The sequence below is a fragment of the Acinonyx jubatus genome, chromosome C2 (assembly GCF_027475565.1).
Source record: "Acinonyx jubatus isolate Ajub_Pintada_27869175 chromosome C2, VMU_Ajub_asm_v1.0, whole genome shotgun sequence".
Taxonomy (NCBI): Eukaryota; Metazoa; Chordata; class Mammalia; order Carnivora; family Felidae; genus Acinonyx; species Acinonyx jubatus.
The window spans coordinates 76,268,008-76,285,221 of NC_069384.1; the positions used below are offsets into that span (position 1 = coordinate 76,268,008).

The window sequence follows — 17,214 nt, forward strand, 5'->3', positions numbered from 1 at the left end:
TTATTTTCCATAATTTTAACTACATTTTGTTTTTCTCATATTTTATGTAATTTCATAACAAGATATGAAAATAAAGGTCTCAAACCTCAGTATTTGGCAAGGAAACTTAAGTTTTACTGTAAGAAAAATATACATTGTCTAAAAGATCGGGATTTGCTTTTACCTTTCTTTTTGTCCAAATTTATGTTATTACTAATTTTTCACTGAAACATTTGCAGACATTAAAAAGGTACTTAATGTATACTTTATAAGAGTATACATCTAACTCATTTTGGGAGATTTAATAGTCTGAGGTAGGCCCCAAATATGTGCAATTAAAAAATAATGCTTATTTACTTATTTTGAAAGAGAGAAAGAGCATGCATGCATAGGCAGGGGGAGGGAGGCAGAGAGAGAGGAAGAGAGAGAATCCTAAACTGACTCCCCACTCAGCGTGGAACCAGATTCTGGGCTGCATCTAATGACCAGGAGATCACAGCCTGAGTAGATATCAAGAATCAGATGCCCAACTGACTGAGCCACCCAGGCGCCCCTCTGCAATTCTTTAAAAGAACTACTTGCCTGAGGTGTTTTGAAACATTGAATTATAAATTAACTGCAAGCATGTACCATAGTTTTTGACAAAAGTAACAAGTTGTTATGTATGGCTTTGTGTCTTAAATGAAAAATAAATACATATCAGCTTTGATCTTACTTTTTTTTCAATAAAGCATAGAATATTAAAATTCCTGTCACCTAGAGTAGGATAAAAATAGCTCATGAGGCACCTGGGTGGCTCAGTCAGTTAAACATCTGACTCTTGATTTTGGCTTAGGTCATGATCTTGCAGTTTGTGAGTTCCGGTCCACTTTTCTACAGACAGTGTGGAGCCTGCTTGGAATGCTCTCTCTTTCCCTCCCTCTGTCCCTCTCCTGCTTTTGCACTCTCTCTCTCTCAATAAATAAACAAACAAACACACACACACACAAACTTAAAAAAATAGCTCATGTTCTGAGTTCAGAGTTGGAATCTTCCTGCTTTCTTTCTATGAGGCCATTTCAAAGAGCCATTTTTTTCTACTTAAATATTTAAGTGTTTTGTATTATCCAGGAGAAAACCTTTGTCAATTATTCTCTAAAGAATTTTGAGTATGTCCATAATCTCCTCACTATACTAAGCAATCAAACTTTTTCTTTGTTCAGCATTGTAACTTGTTAGTATGGGTTTAGGCTCCTTAAGCACAAAGAGAGATTTCTTCATGACCAAATGATACTGCACAACATTAGAGAAGTCGTAAAAATTCAAATCTTTAATACAAAGAATCCAAATCATAGAGCAGATGCATAGATGGCGGCCGACTTCATAATACCCACAACAATGTTTATCTCTTCTTTCATCTGAGCTCTAGCATGTTCAGTTTGAATTCCCTATTTAGCTCTTCAGATAAATAGATCAAGGGAGACTTTCTAATGACCGTGTTACATGCTCTGCTGTGTTCTAAATGTCTTCAATCCTTCTGAGACTCCCTGGATATTCAAAAATGAAATGGCTCGTTGGCAGATGGTTTGAGCATCACATTCTTAGAAAACTACCTAAAGCCACTGAATGGAAATTAACCAAATACAGAAACTTGCCAATTTTTAAGAATCCTTTTCCTTAATCAGAAGCTGTAATCATTATTATGCATTCCTTCTGTAACTTTCCTTAGGGAAAATTATGGACAAGGCGTATTCATTTTCGTATACTCTTTTTTCACAACTACCTGACCTGACACCTTGGCAAGCTGAGGTGGGGTGTTGGCAGGAAAGTCCTTCCATTCACTCATTATCAAGGTATTTAACACAACTCCGTATGTAGTTCTCTTGCCTCTTCAGGCAATCTCAGTATCTCATTCTTAGGCTAAGACAGTGCTTTGTGTTCACCAAGTTCCATTTCATTTTTCTCTTCCCAGGAACCCAGGAGGAATGCATTTTCCAGCCTTCTCTATGACTGGATCAGCACTCACAGCTAGTTTTGGCCAGTGGATTGTAAGTGAGAGTAATAAGTGTCATATTTAGAAGTTCAGAACAGCAGGAAGCCACACATTTCAGATGGCAGAACTACAGAAATGTAAGCCCGTATCTGGACATATAGCATAAAGACGAAATGACTTTTGTGATATAAAGCTACTGAAATGTTGGAGTTCTTTGTTAGCACAATGTAGCTTATCTGAATCTGATTAATACATGTGATGATTACAGCAATCCTACCAGATTCCAGATGTCAGTGTTTGATGTTTCATATATTAGAAATACACTGCACTAACTGCTCCTCTATTTAATTGTCTTCTTGTGCCAAGGCAACTCCAAGGGCTAAACATGCCCTATATTTTCATCTATTGCCTGCAAACACCTTGTTTAAAGGATGATTTGTAGTCTTCCTTGGCTGGAGAAAATCAGAGCCTACAAGGGTAAAAGAGGAGTTAAAGAGAGATACAAATTAATGGTTCTTAGACTTTTTGTGCATTAGAATCACCTGGAAAGTTTATTTCAAGTGCAAATCTGCCCCACTCTCGAGATCCTAATTTAGTTAATCTTGGATGGGTCAAGAAATATACATTTTCATGCATGAACCCCAAATGGTTCCAATATGGATGCATCAAGGAACACACTTTAAGAAGTACTGGACCAGACTCTCATAAAGCTTTTCTCCTCTTATAACCTGAGTAATAAAATAAAAACTATGGAAAGGGTTTGAAAGAACGCTCATAGGTAGTAGTTGATAGTTGACCCATGGAATACCTGAATTATCAAGGGCACAATATTAAAACATAGACCTCTAGACAATGCCCAGGACCCAGTAAATCAACTCTTCTAAGGGAGGGGCCCATCCTGGGATCTTCATCTTAAGATGCAATAAATCAACTCTTCTAAGGGAGGGGCCCATCCTGGGATCTTCATCTTAAGATGCCCCCCAAATGATCTTTATACACACAGAAGTTTGAAATCATTGCCATAGGGACTGATTATCATTCTGCCTTCTTATATCTTTATACCCAGGTAAATTTATTATTGATATCTTTTTCATGCACTTTAGTTTACCAGTCACTTCAAATTTTCAAACTAGAAGTGTACGCATTATCACTAGGATTCTTATTAGTTATAAGAAATGATAATTGGAACTCACAGTGTAAATCACAGCTGCTAAAAGATTAAATTTGTTTTTCAAGGTATAAGGTGGATACATTTTATTTTCCATTAAGACAAATACAAATAATTTATTTTGAAAGAAAAATTATAACCTGATCATAGAGTCTAGAAGACACAAAAAAATGATTCTATTTTTTAAATTCTTAAACAAATGTTAAAATAGAAAAAAATGAAATTCTATAAAATCATAATATGACAAGGCCAGATGACACATCAGACACTTGATATGACATTTAATTAGCTTTTTGTGGCTTTACATTAACTGACTTGTTGATTTGAATGTATAATGGTCCATATTAAATAGTTACAATTAGAAATACTTCCACATGAATCTTATAGGAAAAGTTCCAGAATTGGCACTAGATCAGGTGTCAGAAGCCTAGATTAGAGGCCTAACCATATTGCTAATTGGCTGAGTGTCATTAGGAAAGTCACTTATCCTAAATAATGTGTGCCTGCTCTGTACTGCTTTTGTGCATTTTGGGAGAGTAAAAAAAAAAAAAAAAAGAAAGAAAGAAAGAAAGAAGAAAGATAAGGAAAGAAAAGTGATGCATGTGAAATCAATTTGTAAACCATAACCCATTATGCAAATGTAAGTTTCTGCAACCATGAGCATGATTCCATCATGGGTATAGTACTGGCCAACACTTATCAAGCACTTATAATATGCCAGGCACTGTGCTATGCACTTACATGCATTATATCATTTAATGCCCACAAAACCCAGTGAGGTTAATAATATGATCTCCATTTTACTAAGTAGGAGATTGAGGCCCATAGAGCCCATGGTCAAACAGATAATTAGGAGAGAAGTAATACACACATTCATCTCTACTTGACTTAAAACTCCTGCTCCTAAATAGGCAGTATTGCTATGTAAATGATATACATTTAACTTGCAATCATATCATGTCAATTATGAATATGCATGACCCACAAGGAAATTTTCTTATCATTTGCCTCATTGAAGTATTTGACACCGAATATTATACTCAAGTATGGCATGTTGGGTCAGAGGCTAATAACATAACCTCTTAGCCTTTCTTCATACGGTAAAAATATGGTCCATTATCTTTCTGACCCTTGTATAGCTAATGCCAAAAGCTATGACTTTATACTGCTTGCATTGTCTTTATATTGTTAATGGAAATTGATACTCACCAGAGCTAACTTTGCTTTTGAGAACACAATTATGTAGCTACTCATTCATAAGAAATCATGTTTAATTTCCATGTCTTTGCCATTCATCCTTTATTTTTTTTCACTAAAAAAATAATTCATAAATAACAAAAGTAATTTCTCAAATTTTGTGAAGATATTTTGTATTTGGGACATTGAGCTAATAAGGAATAAGATTATGGGTAAAAGCATTCTCTCCCTTTTTAGGATTTGGAGCAACTTACATTACCCCACCACCACCTTTTAACACATTGGAAGATAAACTGCTGTCTTCCAAGTGAAGATCCTTGAACATCCATCAAGGATGGATTAATCTCCTTTAAGAAGAAATGAATATAGAATATGGACTGTGCTCAATCATTTTCTGTTGGATATTCAGGTAGGTAGGATGGCCTGTCATTTCTTAATTCCAAGTTCCACGATGAGTCACATTTCCTCTGGGGAGTCCTTATTCCCATATCTTTTCTTTCAACAGGAAAAAGGATCTAATAGTTTGTTAGAACAGAGAAGGGATTTTCTGCTTTTCTCTCCAAGTGCAGTAGTGGAATAAACATCTGGCTTCTTTTCCATCCCTCACTATTAGTGACTGAGAAAGGCTGACACTCATTGGGTCATAGCTCACAAGCAGCCAGCATTAATGTATTGAAGGTGACTGCTCATGTCTGGTGTGGTCGTTTGCTCTTTTCACTCAGCTCCTGTTCAGGGTAGCAGATTGTGTTTCTGGTTGTCTTACAGTTAAAGTCACCAGACAGGGAGCCTCTATTCTCCCACCAGAGTGGATGGAAGGAACTATTTTCCAGCTTTTTCTCCTCTGATGGAGTGTTAAGTCAGATCACTATTTTGAATCCTTATTTTGAGGATTCAGGTGTTTTTGATTTGGGGACAGAAAAGAAGTCTCCCATTATGTCCTTAGGGCCAGCCTGTGTTCTCCAGTCTTACTATTGCCAGGGACACTTGAATCCCCATTCAGATATATACTCTTTGGATGAATACTTTAGTTCTGAAATTACAAACTAGTGGCCCTTAGGCTGAATACATGTTCATGCATTTTGATTGGTTCTTTCTTTCTTTCTTTCTTTCTTTCTTTCTTTCTTTCTTTTCTTTCTTTCTTATTTAAGCCATCCCATAATTGGGAGACTACTTACAAATATTAATTTTTAGATTCTTTTGAAAAATTCAACAATCTGCCAACAGTGGGGCTGAGTGACAAATATTGTGATGGAGCTGAGTAGACGTTGCTCCTTTTTTAAGAAATACTCTTCAGTTACCCACCGGCCCAATCATCTCTATTATCTCCCTCACTGGGAGATCAAATGTCATGTGCCTTTTATGATTGTGTCAAAATGTTTCAACTAAAGGAATATGTATCTATACCTATGTCCCTATAAACATGAGTCTTAGATGGACAGCATATGTATTATGTTTATATCTGGTCCTTTTTTCCTTTTTTCTTACTTTCTGATTCCTGTAGGCACTTGAATTGACTATCTCTTCTCAGAAACTTGAATGAGAAGGGATTCATATACCAAATGCTACAATAAATCCCTAACAATCTGAATCTTTCAGCTGTCAGTTCTAAAAATAATGAGATTTTGTGTAAACTTCCATTTCATTTGGAACATTTTCTCACTCGCTTTCTGTCCTTTCCCAGATTTCCTCTCATACACATGAGAAAGCAGCTAAAGAGGCACCTCAGACTTTCCTAGTACCTAAACCAAGCCTAGGTTTCCTAAAGTGGAATACTCTTCTGGTATGAATTCAAAAGCCATAAAAAGAAGAGGGGAGAGAGACAGGTAAAAACTTGTTAGTACAAATTAAATCACATAAAAATAGAACTTTATTGACGCTAACAACTTTAGGCAGTTTAGAGAGCACTAGTTTACAATGACAGAACACCATGTATCCCTGTGTGAGCGTGTTTGGTTCTTCCAGGGAAAATGTGCTATAGGTTTTCTGTAGAGCTGAGTCTTACAGCTTCCACCTGAACCAACTCATGTCCACAATGCTCCCTTGGGATATGCATACCCTGTAAGTGTCGTTACCCAAGTACACCTGACTGACTCATAACGTGAGGTGGATCGACAAACTCAGAGGAAACACACTTAAATTCTTTGCTCAGTTTGAAACTATTGGGCAAGATAGAGGATCAGACTCTAGGCAAGTTTCACATACTGACCTTCTAGGGCCCAAGAAGAGTGTGCTCTTCTGAGGCCATTAGAGAGGCAATAATTCTGGATTCAGGTCCTCAGGTCTTTTGTCTCCTAGAAATAAATAGTTTTTAAAAATCAATAAAGGGGACACAGTCTGGTAGTCCACTAGATGATAAAAATGTCAGTTATTCCCATAGGTTCATGACACAAAGAGGGCTGGTATGGATAGCAGCCACCACCCACCATACGGTAATTATAGGATATAAAAGTCATTGTTATTGGATAAATCCGTGAAATGGTGAAGAGCAAGGGCTGAGATCTGGGGAGCAGGGGGTTCCAATCTGGTGCCATTTTGTATCCATTGAGTTTCTGATTCCTGGGGAACAGGCTTACACAGGTGTGTCTCCCACTGGGGCTGGGTATGAATCTCTGCCCGGCTCTTGCTCCTGAGGTGACTCTCTCCTTCACAGTAGGTGACACAGCAGCGACAGGCCGCAGAGGGCTTCCCTCTGTGCTTGGACATTGTATCTGGGGCTGAAGAGGTGCCTGCAGCCCTCCCTGAGCCCTGGAGTTCTGGGGGCTCTTTCAAACGACTTCTCCTCCTTTGAACATGGTCCAGACTGATGTCAGACTGAGAAGAACAGCTTTCGTTCCAGCCAGAGCTGGCACTCAGACTTCTCAGGGGAAGAGCCAACCGCAAGGCCTTCCAGAATTTAGAGCCAGAGTGTTTGGACTTTTCTCCCTTCCAGCTCACAAAAGACACGGATTCCTTCAGCTGCAGGATGCTTGGGTGTGGATGCTCAAGGGGGCGGTACTCAACCACAATGAGCTTGGTGGAAATGGAGTTCTGGCACATGATACCCAGTTTAAACTCCAGCATGCTGATACTTTTTTCTGTCACATAGTCTGGGCTCAGGACAACAATCATCCTTCGGCTTCTCTGAATGAAGTCAAAAACTGCTTCCACTGTATCTATAGGAAAATGGAAAGATAGGACAATGCCTAGTGAAAACTTATATAAACTGGAGTTCATCATTGTCCATCCTACAAAGGAGAGGCAATAAATAAACACTCAGGAACATAGGTTCTCAGTGTTAAATAATCTGCCCAGCAAATGAATCTTCTACATTACTCATATCAATGATTGCTAAGTTCCTGCTACCTTCAGGGATGAGAAAATTTACCACCTCTAAAGTCAGCTAATTTCAGCTATTTGTAAATTATTTTTTTAAAAAATATTCTTCCCTGCCACTTTTATCTGGTAGTCTTAGACCTAATACCTTCAAATCTCTAAAAATCTCACTGCTTGGGGTGCCCGGGTAGCTCAGTCGGTTAAACGTCCAACTTCGCTCAGGTCATGATCTCACAGCTCGTCAGTTCGAGCCCCACATCAGGCTCTGTGCTAACAGTTCAGAGCCTGTAGCCTGCTTCAGATTTTTGTGTCTCCGTCTCTCTCTGCCCCTCTCCAACTCCCTCTCTCTCTCTCTCTCTCAAAAATAAATAAATATTAAAAAATAAAAATAAAAAAATAAAAATCTCATTGTATTTTTTTCTCATCTTTAGATTTAGATCAGCTTCGGAAGTATTATCTTATCCCCCGTAAGACATGCTTTCAAGTCTCTTTCCCCACTTTTATCCTGTTCCTCTGAATAATATTCAGTTCATATACGTGTTTCCTGAGAATAGTACCTGGAAGAGGACTGAACATAAGGTGTCAGACTTAGTCTTATCAGCAAAGAGCAATAGGGAATTGCCATCTCCTAAAATCCACACAGTTATATCTCTTGGTTCTTAAAATTTTTGGACACAGCATCAGACAGTTCATAGTATTGATCTGGTTATCAAACAAAATTCCCTTCCTTTTTGCATGTATATGTATGAAGAATTGGACTAAAAATCAATTAAAGGAGCAACAACATATACAATGGGTGGGAATCAATCAAAGACTTCTGATAATGGATTAACTTCTAATAGTTACTGTTGTGGGTTTGGACAGATTCCAATGGAAAATTCCCGAAATAAATGTAGTGCTTAACTCATTATGAGATTTAAGGGCTTAAACAATGTGATTTCCTGAAGGAAAGGATTTCCAAATGTGTAAATCACAGCCACTGATGATTCTGAAAACAAGTGCTATATAGACAGACCATGAGGTTGGGGACCTCCCATTTTGGGGCCAGAGATGAAAGAGGGATGGAGAGACTTTCTAGCCTGTGATGACTAGCTGAAAGTTTGCAGTACATTTGGTCATTACAGTTTGACATGGAATGAAGGAGCTGTGCTCCTTACCAGCTTAGTTCTTTCCAATGAGTAAATTTAACATGAACCTGAAGGGTAATTGAAAGAGACATGTGTTCAATTTTCAAGACCTTTTAACTAGTTTTATCAAGAGTGCAAAGTAGTTTTAGAGAATTTTTATTTTGATCTTAAAAGATAAGTCTAAATTTTCACTTATCTTCAAAGCCTGTGTGTGTGTGTGTGTGTGTGTGTGCGCGCGCGCATGCGTGCGTGTGTGTGCGCGTGCGTGTGTGTGTGTGTCTTTTGGAAACTCCTTTATCCCAGCCCTACTCAGAATCTGTGTAGCTGCCTTTCATAAACCTGAGAATGTAAAAGTAGAAAATCTGCTTCTCTTATCTCATGAGAAATACGATATAACCTTAAGACAACGTGGATAGATAGATAATTAACCAAAAAGAACTTTGTGCACTCAAATTGTGTGTGTGCGCATGTGTACATTGTGTGTTTCACTTCAAAATAGTCCTATTAGTAAAATGTTCTGTCCAATGGGGATACCACTGTTGAAAATAAAATGCTGTCCTAGATCCTGTAAGGAAAGATTCTAGCTTTTTATCTTTTTTTTTTTTTAATTATTGGTACCTCATCCTGAAAATGCAAAATTTGCATTTGAGACAGGGCAATGCTAAAGAGACAAATACGGTGGAATGTCTGGTGGAATTCTAGACATTGAAGAATGGATGTAAGATGCTTATCAGATGGGGGTTGGGCTATTCCTAGGGGCCTTCAGGCAGTACTTTGAAGAAAGTTGTCTCCTTTATGACTTATTTTAATGTCTTCCATATTGTAAAAACTGCAGTTGAGGATGTGAATTGTTACTATTTTTTAATGCTGAATATTACATGGAGAGGGAGTCATAAGTTGTTTATTCTGTTTGGCTCAAGCAGTGGGGTATGGCTATAGGCTGATGAGACCAGATTTCTTGTGTAGTGCTAAATTACTTTTGAGGTCACATTTTCTGATCTAGAATTCATCAATACTGTAGAATATCCGGCCTTTAAAAGTCACAATCTCCCTGCAATTCACCTAGAAGAAAACCAGGACTATAATTTTGTTCTTTGCCTAGATTATTGGTGTATGCAAGGGCAGCAAACTTCTCTCTCTCTTTCTTAAAATATGAAGTGTAGTAAAAAAAAAAATGTAGTGGGGGCGCCTGGGTGACTCAGTCAGTTAAGAGTCTGACTTCGGCTTATGTCATGATCTTGCGGTCCTTGAGTTTGAGCCCTGCGTGGGCTCTGTGTTGACAGCTCAGAGCCTGGAGCCTGTTTCGGATTCTGTCTCCCTCTCTCTCTTTGCCCCTCCCCTGCTTATGTGTGCTCTCTCTCTCTGTCTCTCTGTCTGTCTCTCTCTCTCAAAAATAAATAAACATTGAAAAAAATTGCAATAAAAAAAGTGGGGTGAGGTGAGCCACCTAATTGGGAAGATGAATCTGAATCCAAAAATACTTGTTTCTCCATTTATCTGTTTTTATCTTAATATATTTAAATCTGAGTTCATCCATCTATAAATGCATATAATAAGAGCAAGCTTACAGGGTTAAAAATACCTATGTGTAAATATCTACATGTGGCAGACATTTGAATTAATCACTTTGGTTAAATTATTATTCACTGTCTAGTGAATGTGATATTAAACTAATGTATGGACTAATGTTAATTGATTTTGAATCAATTCTTTAAAAAAATTTTTTTTTTACATTTATTTTTGCTAAACAGAGAGAGAGAGAGCGCGCGAGCGCGCGCGCGCACAAGTGGGGGAGGGGCAGAGATAGAAGGAGACACAGAATCCAAAGCAGGCTCCAAGCTGACTGTCAGCACAGACCCCGATGCGGGGCTTGAGCCCACAAACCGCAAGATCATGACCTGAGCCGAAGTTGGACGCTTAACCGACTGAGCCACCCAGGCGCCCCTAATTTGAATCAATTCTTCATGGTAACTTTAATATGTGGATTTATAAATGAATAATAAATTTTAAAACTTCTATTTACTTTAAAATAAACAGTGAATAAAAAAAAAAAACTATTGAAATAATCTAGCCTATTGCTCTCTCTCTCTCTCTCTCTCTACACCGCTCTGCTATTCTTCCTCCGTCTCCACACACACACACACACACACCTGGTATACTAGAAGAATTCATTTTACTTAAGTTTTATTTACATGTAAAAACAATGTTGATATAAAGTTCTCATTTTTTCTCAGATTTCTCTCAGAGAAATTTAACTAATGTAACTTCTAAAATTTCTTTTTATGTGTATCATGAATCCTTCTTATTCTCATTTCTTATGACCAAACATGAAAATAAAGACATAAAACACATGCACAAAATAAAATTCAAAGCTGAAAATAAATGGTTTATTTTTAAAAGAAATTTACAAATCAAATGGAAAATGGAAAATACAAAAGTTTATGAATAAAATAAAAAAGATAATAAGATAATCTTAAAATATTAAAACCTATGGAAAGAAGTGGATAATTAGCAAGTGGAATGATGCTTTTGTTTCCCAATACAATGGAGTGTTTTTTTTATTAGAATCCTAGGGAATCATCTAAGTTACAATACAGAAGATAATTAAATAAATTTTATATGATTGTGTAATTAGACATTTTATATGTCATGGTTCTTCGTTAACTTGGGTGCAGAAGATCTTTGTATCATATATCTAAAACCATTAAGGTTTTTTGAAACAGTGAAGCAAAAATTGTATTTCCTCATCTCCCCCCAAAATTTTGTATGGGGTATCTTCAGGGACATAAACAAAACAAAAACTATAAAACACAATTTTCTGAGAATGAGACATATCATTTAGATTTGAGATGCTTTCGATTTTTGCATTTGATAAAGTTTAATATCAAAGACCAGTATATAAATATGAAAAAGAATATCAAGAAGTTTCTAGGGGTACCCAAAAGCACTTGGGATAAATATTGAATCCGAAAGTGCAGAAAGAATGCAGCGTTGGCAAGAGAATGGCCACCTGTGAGGGGACTGTCCTCCATTACCTAAAACTCATGCAATTGACACTCAAAGCTTGTCTAGTGTCAGCTGTCTCCTGGTCTTGGGGGTGAAGGTTAACAGGAGGAGTAATTGTGGTTTGTAATAAAGAAAAGCATTAATAGGCAAAAAAGATCCAAGGATGGCTCTATACCATAGTTTTACAGTCAAGAATTCATGAAGTTTTTGTTTTCTTCAATTAAAAATAATACCTTCACTATAGAGAAATGATTTGTTATGTACTTTAGTGCTGCAGAAGGGCACTTAAACATAGGATATAGTTTTAGAATTGGTTATCAACATTCATAACACTGGGATAAGGGTTCCCTTAAATTATGGATTGTGGTGTTTCATAGGATACTCATGCTTTTCTATAGGTATTTTATTTTCCTTTTCTCTATTACCCAACAGGCCAAGTAGAGATTTATCTCCCCAATAGCTGAATGCTGAGATTACCACAGCCTAGTCTCTAAGTGTGTGTATGTACTTATGACAAAGTAGATGATCAGTTAATTCCAGAAGTCTGGTCACTGCCTAGCAGTGACCATAGAAGCTCTGTGCCTAACAGATTCCACTGCACCCATACCAAATGTAGCAGCAGTAAGTTATTTATACTAATTTAGGGAAGGCAATAACTAACAACAACTACTCTGTGAGCTATGAATTTACAAATGATGTACAGAAAACCATGACACAAAAGCACTACAGTAAAAGCATAATTTAAAAACTGGACAAGAGTTCCAGTGGTTTGTAATATTGTGTCAATAGCTATTTAAAGTCACATGCTTGTGTACACGTGTGTGCATATATACACATATATATACATACGTATACACACACATATACATACATATATACACATATATAATCCATGTGTGTATATATATATATATATATATACACAATGTAGATATACATACATTTATAACTCATGTGTTTGTGCATATATGTGTGTGTGTGTGTATGTGTGTGTGTGTGTATTCACCACTCTGTAAACTCTGGACTTAGTTTTCACTTTTCCAAGTCCTAATAACAGTACAATTTTATTTAAAACAAAAAAACAAGTTTCATGGAAGACACTGACTTGTTTAGCATGAATGTATTAACTGTACTAGTGAATAAAATATCGAAAATGCTGGGTGGTCCAGTTAATTCTCTTAGAATATTAATGTTAAAAGCAACTCTCAAGGTCACTGAGTCTAACTTCCACATTTTACAATGGGAGACAGAAGCGAGTAAGGAGAAATCACTTTCCTAATATTCACATTAGCAAGGGTGAGATTAAAAGACAAATTGCTGAACACCCTGTTCTGTGCTTTTCTCACAAGCCAGCAAATGCCCTAAAAGCATTTTGCTGTTATTTCACTCTCTATTAGCACCATTAGGAGAAGCTTCCTGTCAGACTAAGCCAAGGGTGGGGCCACCTGCAAACTCTAAGTGGTTGATAGGAGGTACCATAGGCAGGGGAGATGGAGTGACAAATATGGGTCGACCTACAGATATCCAGGAGTTTACTGAAATAAAAAACAAACAACAAAAAAAACGTATGGTATATTTTTCAAGTTGACAAATAGGACATCAATGACCTGAGAAGGAGGACACAAGGGATGTAGTAGAAACCACAGGCGAGCCCTTTAAAACCATCATAAGGAACACTTTCAGTTACGCTGCCGCTCTGTATAGTCCTAAAGGGGTGCCCGTCTGGCCTTGAGGGCACGCTGGACAACACAATGAGCCGAAGAGCTCCTTGTCCTCAGCTAAAACAAATGTGGGCCTTCATTCTCTTTTTAACTGATGAGTAAAAATGAAAAGTACTTGGAAACTCACAATGACCTTGTTAACAGCTGAGTTATCTTTAAGGGGTCTTGAAATCCACAGCCAAAGGCTGCTCCACAATGTTAAGGTGATAAAACATGAGAAAGGGAGTGGAGACGTGGAACAGGGACGGAGGAGGCAGAGAGGGGAAATTCGCATCAACTAAGTCTTTGCCTGCAAAGAACATAGTGCCATCAGACACTGGGGACGGACTGGAGGCACTACCATTCTAAACCTTAGTATTGCCTGAGGAAGCACCACGACCAGTCATAGTCACCCTGAATTTATCCCTCCGGGAAGGCTTGGACAGAATTGTTTTCTGTCTGTGAAACAATACGTTGGGAACAAAGAAAGGGGACTCTCTTCCTTCCTGGAGTGCCCTTGGTTCTTTTTACCCATTTCGTTATTGTCCCTTTCATACATTTTTCAAGGATGCATAGGAGAGACCCTGCTCGCCACTTCTAGACCACCTGGAGCTTTTCTTCACTGGCATGGCCACCTGCAGCTGCTTCCAGAACCTGCCCTGTGGATACTTGGATTTCTCCCCTTTCCATTTAATGACCGTGAGCACCGTCTTAGCCCTCTTCAGCTCTTTCACCTTCGTCTCCTTCACCGCTTTGTACTGTACTAAAATGACGTTGATGTTGCCCCGAGAGGCCATGTTTTCTAGGCCAGCCTTGAGCTCCAGGAGGGCTTGGGTTCCCTGGAGCACGTAGTTGGGGCTTAGGACAACCAGGAGGCGTCTGCTTTTCTGAATGAAGCTCAAGGTCTCATCTGTGACAACTGAGAAAGAAAACACCATGGGGATTAGTGTTGGCCAAGAATTCCCCAAAAGCCTGGGGCTTGGGGAGCAAGTGTAGGGATCTTGGGGTAACAGCCTGGGAGTTGAGGTGAAACTTTTACCAAGAACATTTGCAACAACTTAATCCTTAGATCCACTCTGTCCAATAAATGCCACACTCCTCCAAGGTACTGAAAACGATATGCACATATTCCGCCCCAAAAAAGAATTCTTGACAGGCATGAAGCCAAGTATACTTCTGTGACCTTGGTCTTCAAAAGCTTTATGAGAAATAGATGAATTGTACAGAAATCGATTTCTTCAAACCATGTGGCATGCTGCAGCCCAGTCAAATCAGCTCCTGAGCCCTTTCTCCCCAACGATACCCCATGTGGCTTCTCTCTAATGCCAGTGGGTGTTTGAAAAGATAATCATCATAGACAAAGTCATGGAAATTCATTTCTCACCAACACAGGAAAGCAAGAGTAGGAACGTTCATTTTCTGAAAGTCCCTCTTTGTTGCCAGACTCCTGCCTGACTCAGACTGGTCTATGTCCTTAGAATAGGAACTTTAAAAAGTCTAGCTAACTGAATGGCATTTTGGCTGGCATCACATTCTCAGCTCAGCCTTCTATTCTGCTCACTGCTCTGGAGTCTAAATTAGTCCCTGGATCTTTCTCCTTAAACTCCTATCATTACTATGAAACCGTGTGTTTCAGCAGCTGCTAGCTAATGTGTCTGCCTTCACTAGCAGGCAAATACTTTCTTCAGGTCAGAAAAGAAGAAGAGGAAACAGGGAAAATGGAAATTCAGTGTAATTCTATTCTGTTATCAAGGGCTCTGATTAGTTCCTGTCACTAAATTCTTGGGAATAATCCATCTCCTCAAGGCTGCTTATCTAGGATTGTATAATCCTTTACCTGGAGTTTAAATAGGAGCCAAGTCCAGGGAATACACGAGTGTTGTGGGAAGCTATTTCATGGTTTACGATACTCCCCTAAGTAGTCATTTTGCCCCTTCACCTTCAACAGGTACAGAGGCCAAGGGGAAATACCTGCAATTAAAATTCCATGTGCAGTCTGGAGGAGAATTGAGGAATAAGTAATTATGTACTTGAGGCAGTATTGCTGGAGGCAGGCCATGTATACGCATGGAAAGAGACCCAGAGGCAAAGAGGAAGAAGAGTGGCAGAGAGGATGTGGCTCACAAGGACCCACCATCAAAGCAAGATGTAAGAGTAACTATGTGGAATTTGAATCCTTCAAAGGATTGTCAACCCCTACTGGCAGGCCATTGTTATACTGTATACCTTTATATAACTTTTCACCAAGTGATCAATATTTGTTGAATGGCAGAATGAATGAATAAATGGATGAATAAGTGATTTAGGACTTTAAGTCTTAAAATGAGTGGAATTTGTCCTTTAGCTGTTCAGTCAAGTCATCATTTCCTGGCAAAATGATCCTGAGAGACACATCAGCTGCAGAACACAAGCATGATGGACTACTAGGTGATGACAGGAGATAAAGTAAGTGGTCCGGCTAATGCAAGATGAGCGTAAACATTTAAGTCTACTTTATATCTCCATTATCCATATAATAGTTTCAAAAACATCTCAAATGGCTAACATAAACAGGATTTTAGGGGAGGAAAATCAGTTTGTTGTACTGAAGATCAGACACATTACATGCATTGCAACAGTACCAAGTTTAACGGAGGGTTTAGGAATGCTATTATGTATTTATTAAAACAGACTCAAATGGACTGTCACTTTGTATGTTACTGGGTGGATCTGAAAATTAGAGATGTACTTTTCCTTGAAAGCATTCAGCAATTCAAGTTTCTTTTTTTTTTTAAACTACTAGAATATACTGGCCTTTGTAAAATTTTAAACTACATCTCAAATGTATAAGCTGATAGAAAGGAAGAAACAGACCTAAGAAAAAGGGGAATATGAATAGCATTGGCTTGCTAGAAAGCAAACGTGAAGAAAAGGAAATTAGCAAATACCACAGAGAAAATATTCTGATTATTATGAGTGAGTACTATAAAGAGAGATTTCGTGCATTCTTTTCACAAACTCATTGTTAGTAAAATCAAGTACACCTCAGCCTTTGTAAAAATGTTGTTTAAACTCAGTGTTTGTAAAAAAAAAAAAACAAAAAACAAAAAAAAACATTCTAGGGAAACTAATGCAGATTTGCTTAAACCTTCTACATATCTAAACGTGTGTAAGCAGAGCATTTAAAACTGAGGTATTTAATAGAGTTCTAATCCACTGTGCCTCCACACTTTTCTGACACTGAGTTCTTAAAACTTACAAGAGGAACTATTTTACAACCATAAATGGCACTTGAATAATCTACAACTCACAATGTAATTTTATTCCTAAAGAAGTCTCTATTACATCAAACAATTGGATGTTAAATATCCGAAGATGCCAACATAGAGCTCTGCCATGACTCTCACACCTGACCCCAAACTAAGGGTTCCCTTTGCCATTCAGAGGGTGGCATCACTTGTACTCATGTGAGATACCTACTTCCCCCAGGCAGACTGTCACGGTCAAAGATGCACAGCTTGTATCCAAATTCATTCTCCAAAACTCCACGGAGGGTCAGTAACACAAACTCTTCTTCCTCAGCATTCCTTGCGTAAGATACATAAATATCATACTCTTTCCCATCTGGCAAAAGGAAGAAAGATCGAATATAAATTAGAAGAGTTTCTCAGTAGTATCGCATTTTTTTTCTTAAATCAAACTTTTGCATACTAGACATTTTTCCTTTTTTTTTTTTTTTTTACTGTATGAATTATCTGACAGATTTCATGTGAT

General features: G+C 37.9%; 1 protein-coding gene across 5 annotated transcripts in view; it reads right to left on the reverse strand.

The window, feature by feature from the left end:
* Positions 1-318: 318 nt before the first annotated feature.
* IL1RAP (interleukin 1 receptor accessory protein) overlaps positions 319-17,214 on the reverse strand; it is a 137,812-nt gene continuing 120,916 nt past the window's right edge. The window contains exons 10-13 of one of the 5 annotated variants that reach the window (XR_003420756.2): positions 16,921-17,064; positions 6,890-7,468; positions 6,523-6,607; positions 319-2,420 (exon numbers count right to left, since the gene is read on the reverse strand). Coding sequence is in view for 3 of the 5 variants with exons in the window: in XM_027061189.2 (XP_026916990.2) it covers positions 6,750-7,468; positions 16,921-17,064 (863 nt within the window). In the remaining 2 variants the exon portion in view is untranslated. Of the gene's footprint in view, positions 2,421-2,903; positions 7,469-11,120; positions 14,381-16,920; positions 17,065-17,214 lie in introns of those variants that run through there. The other 4 variants (XR_003420755.2, XM_027061190.2, XM_027061189.2 and 1 more) reach the window with 4 other exon arrangements.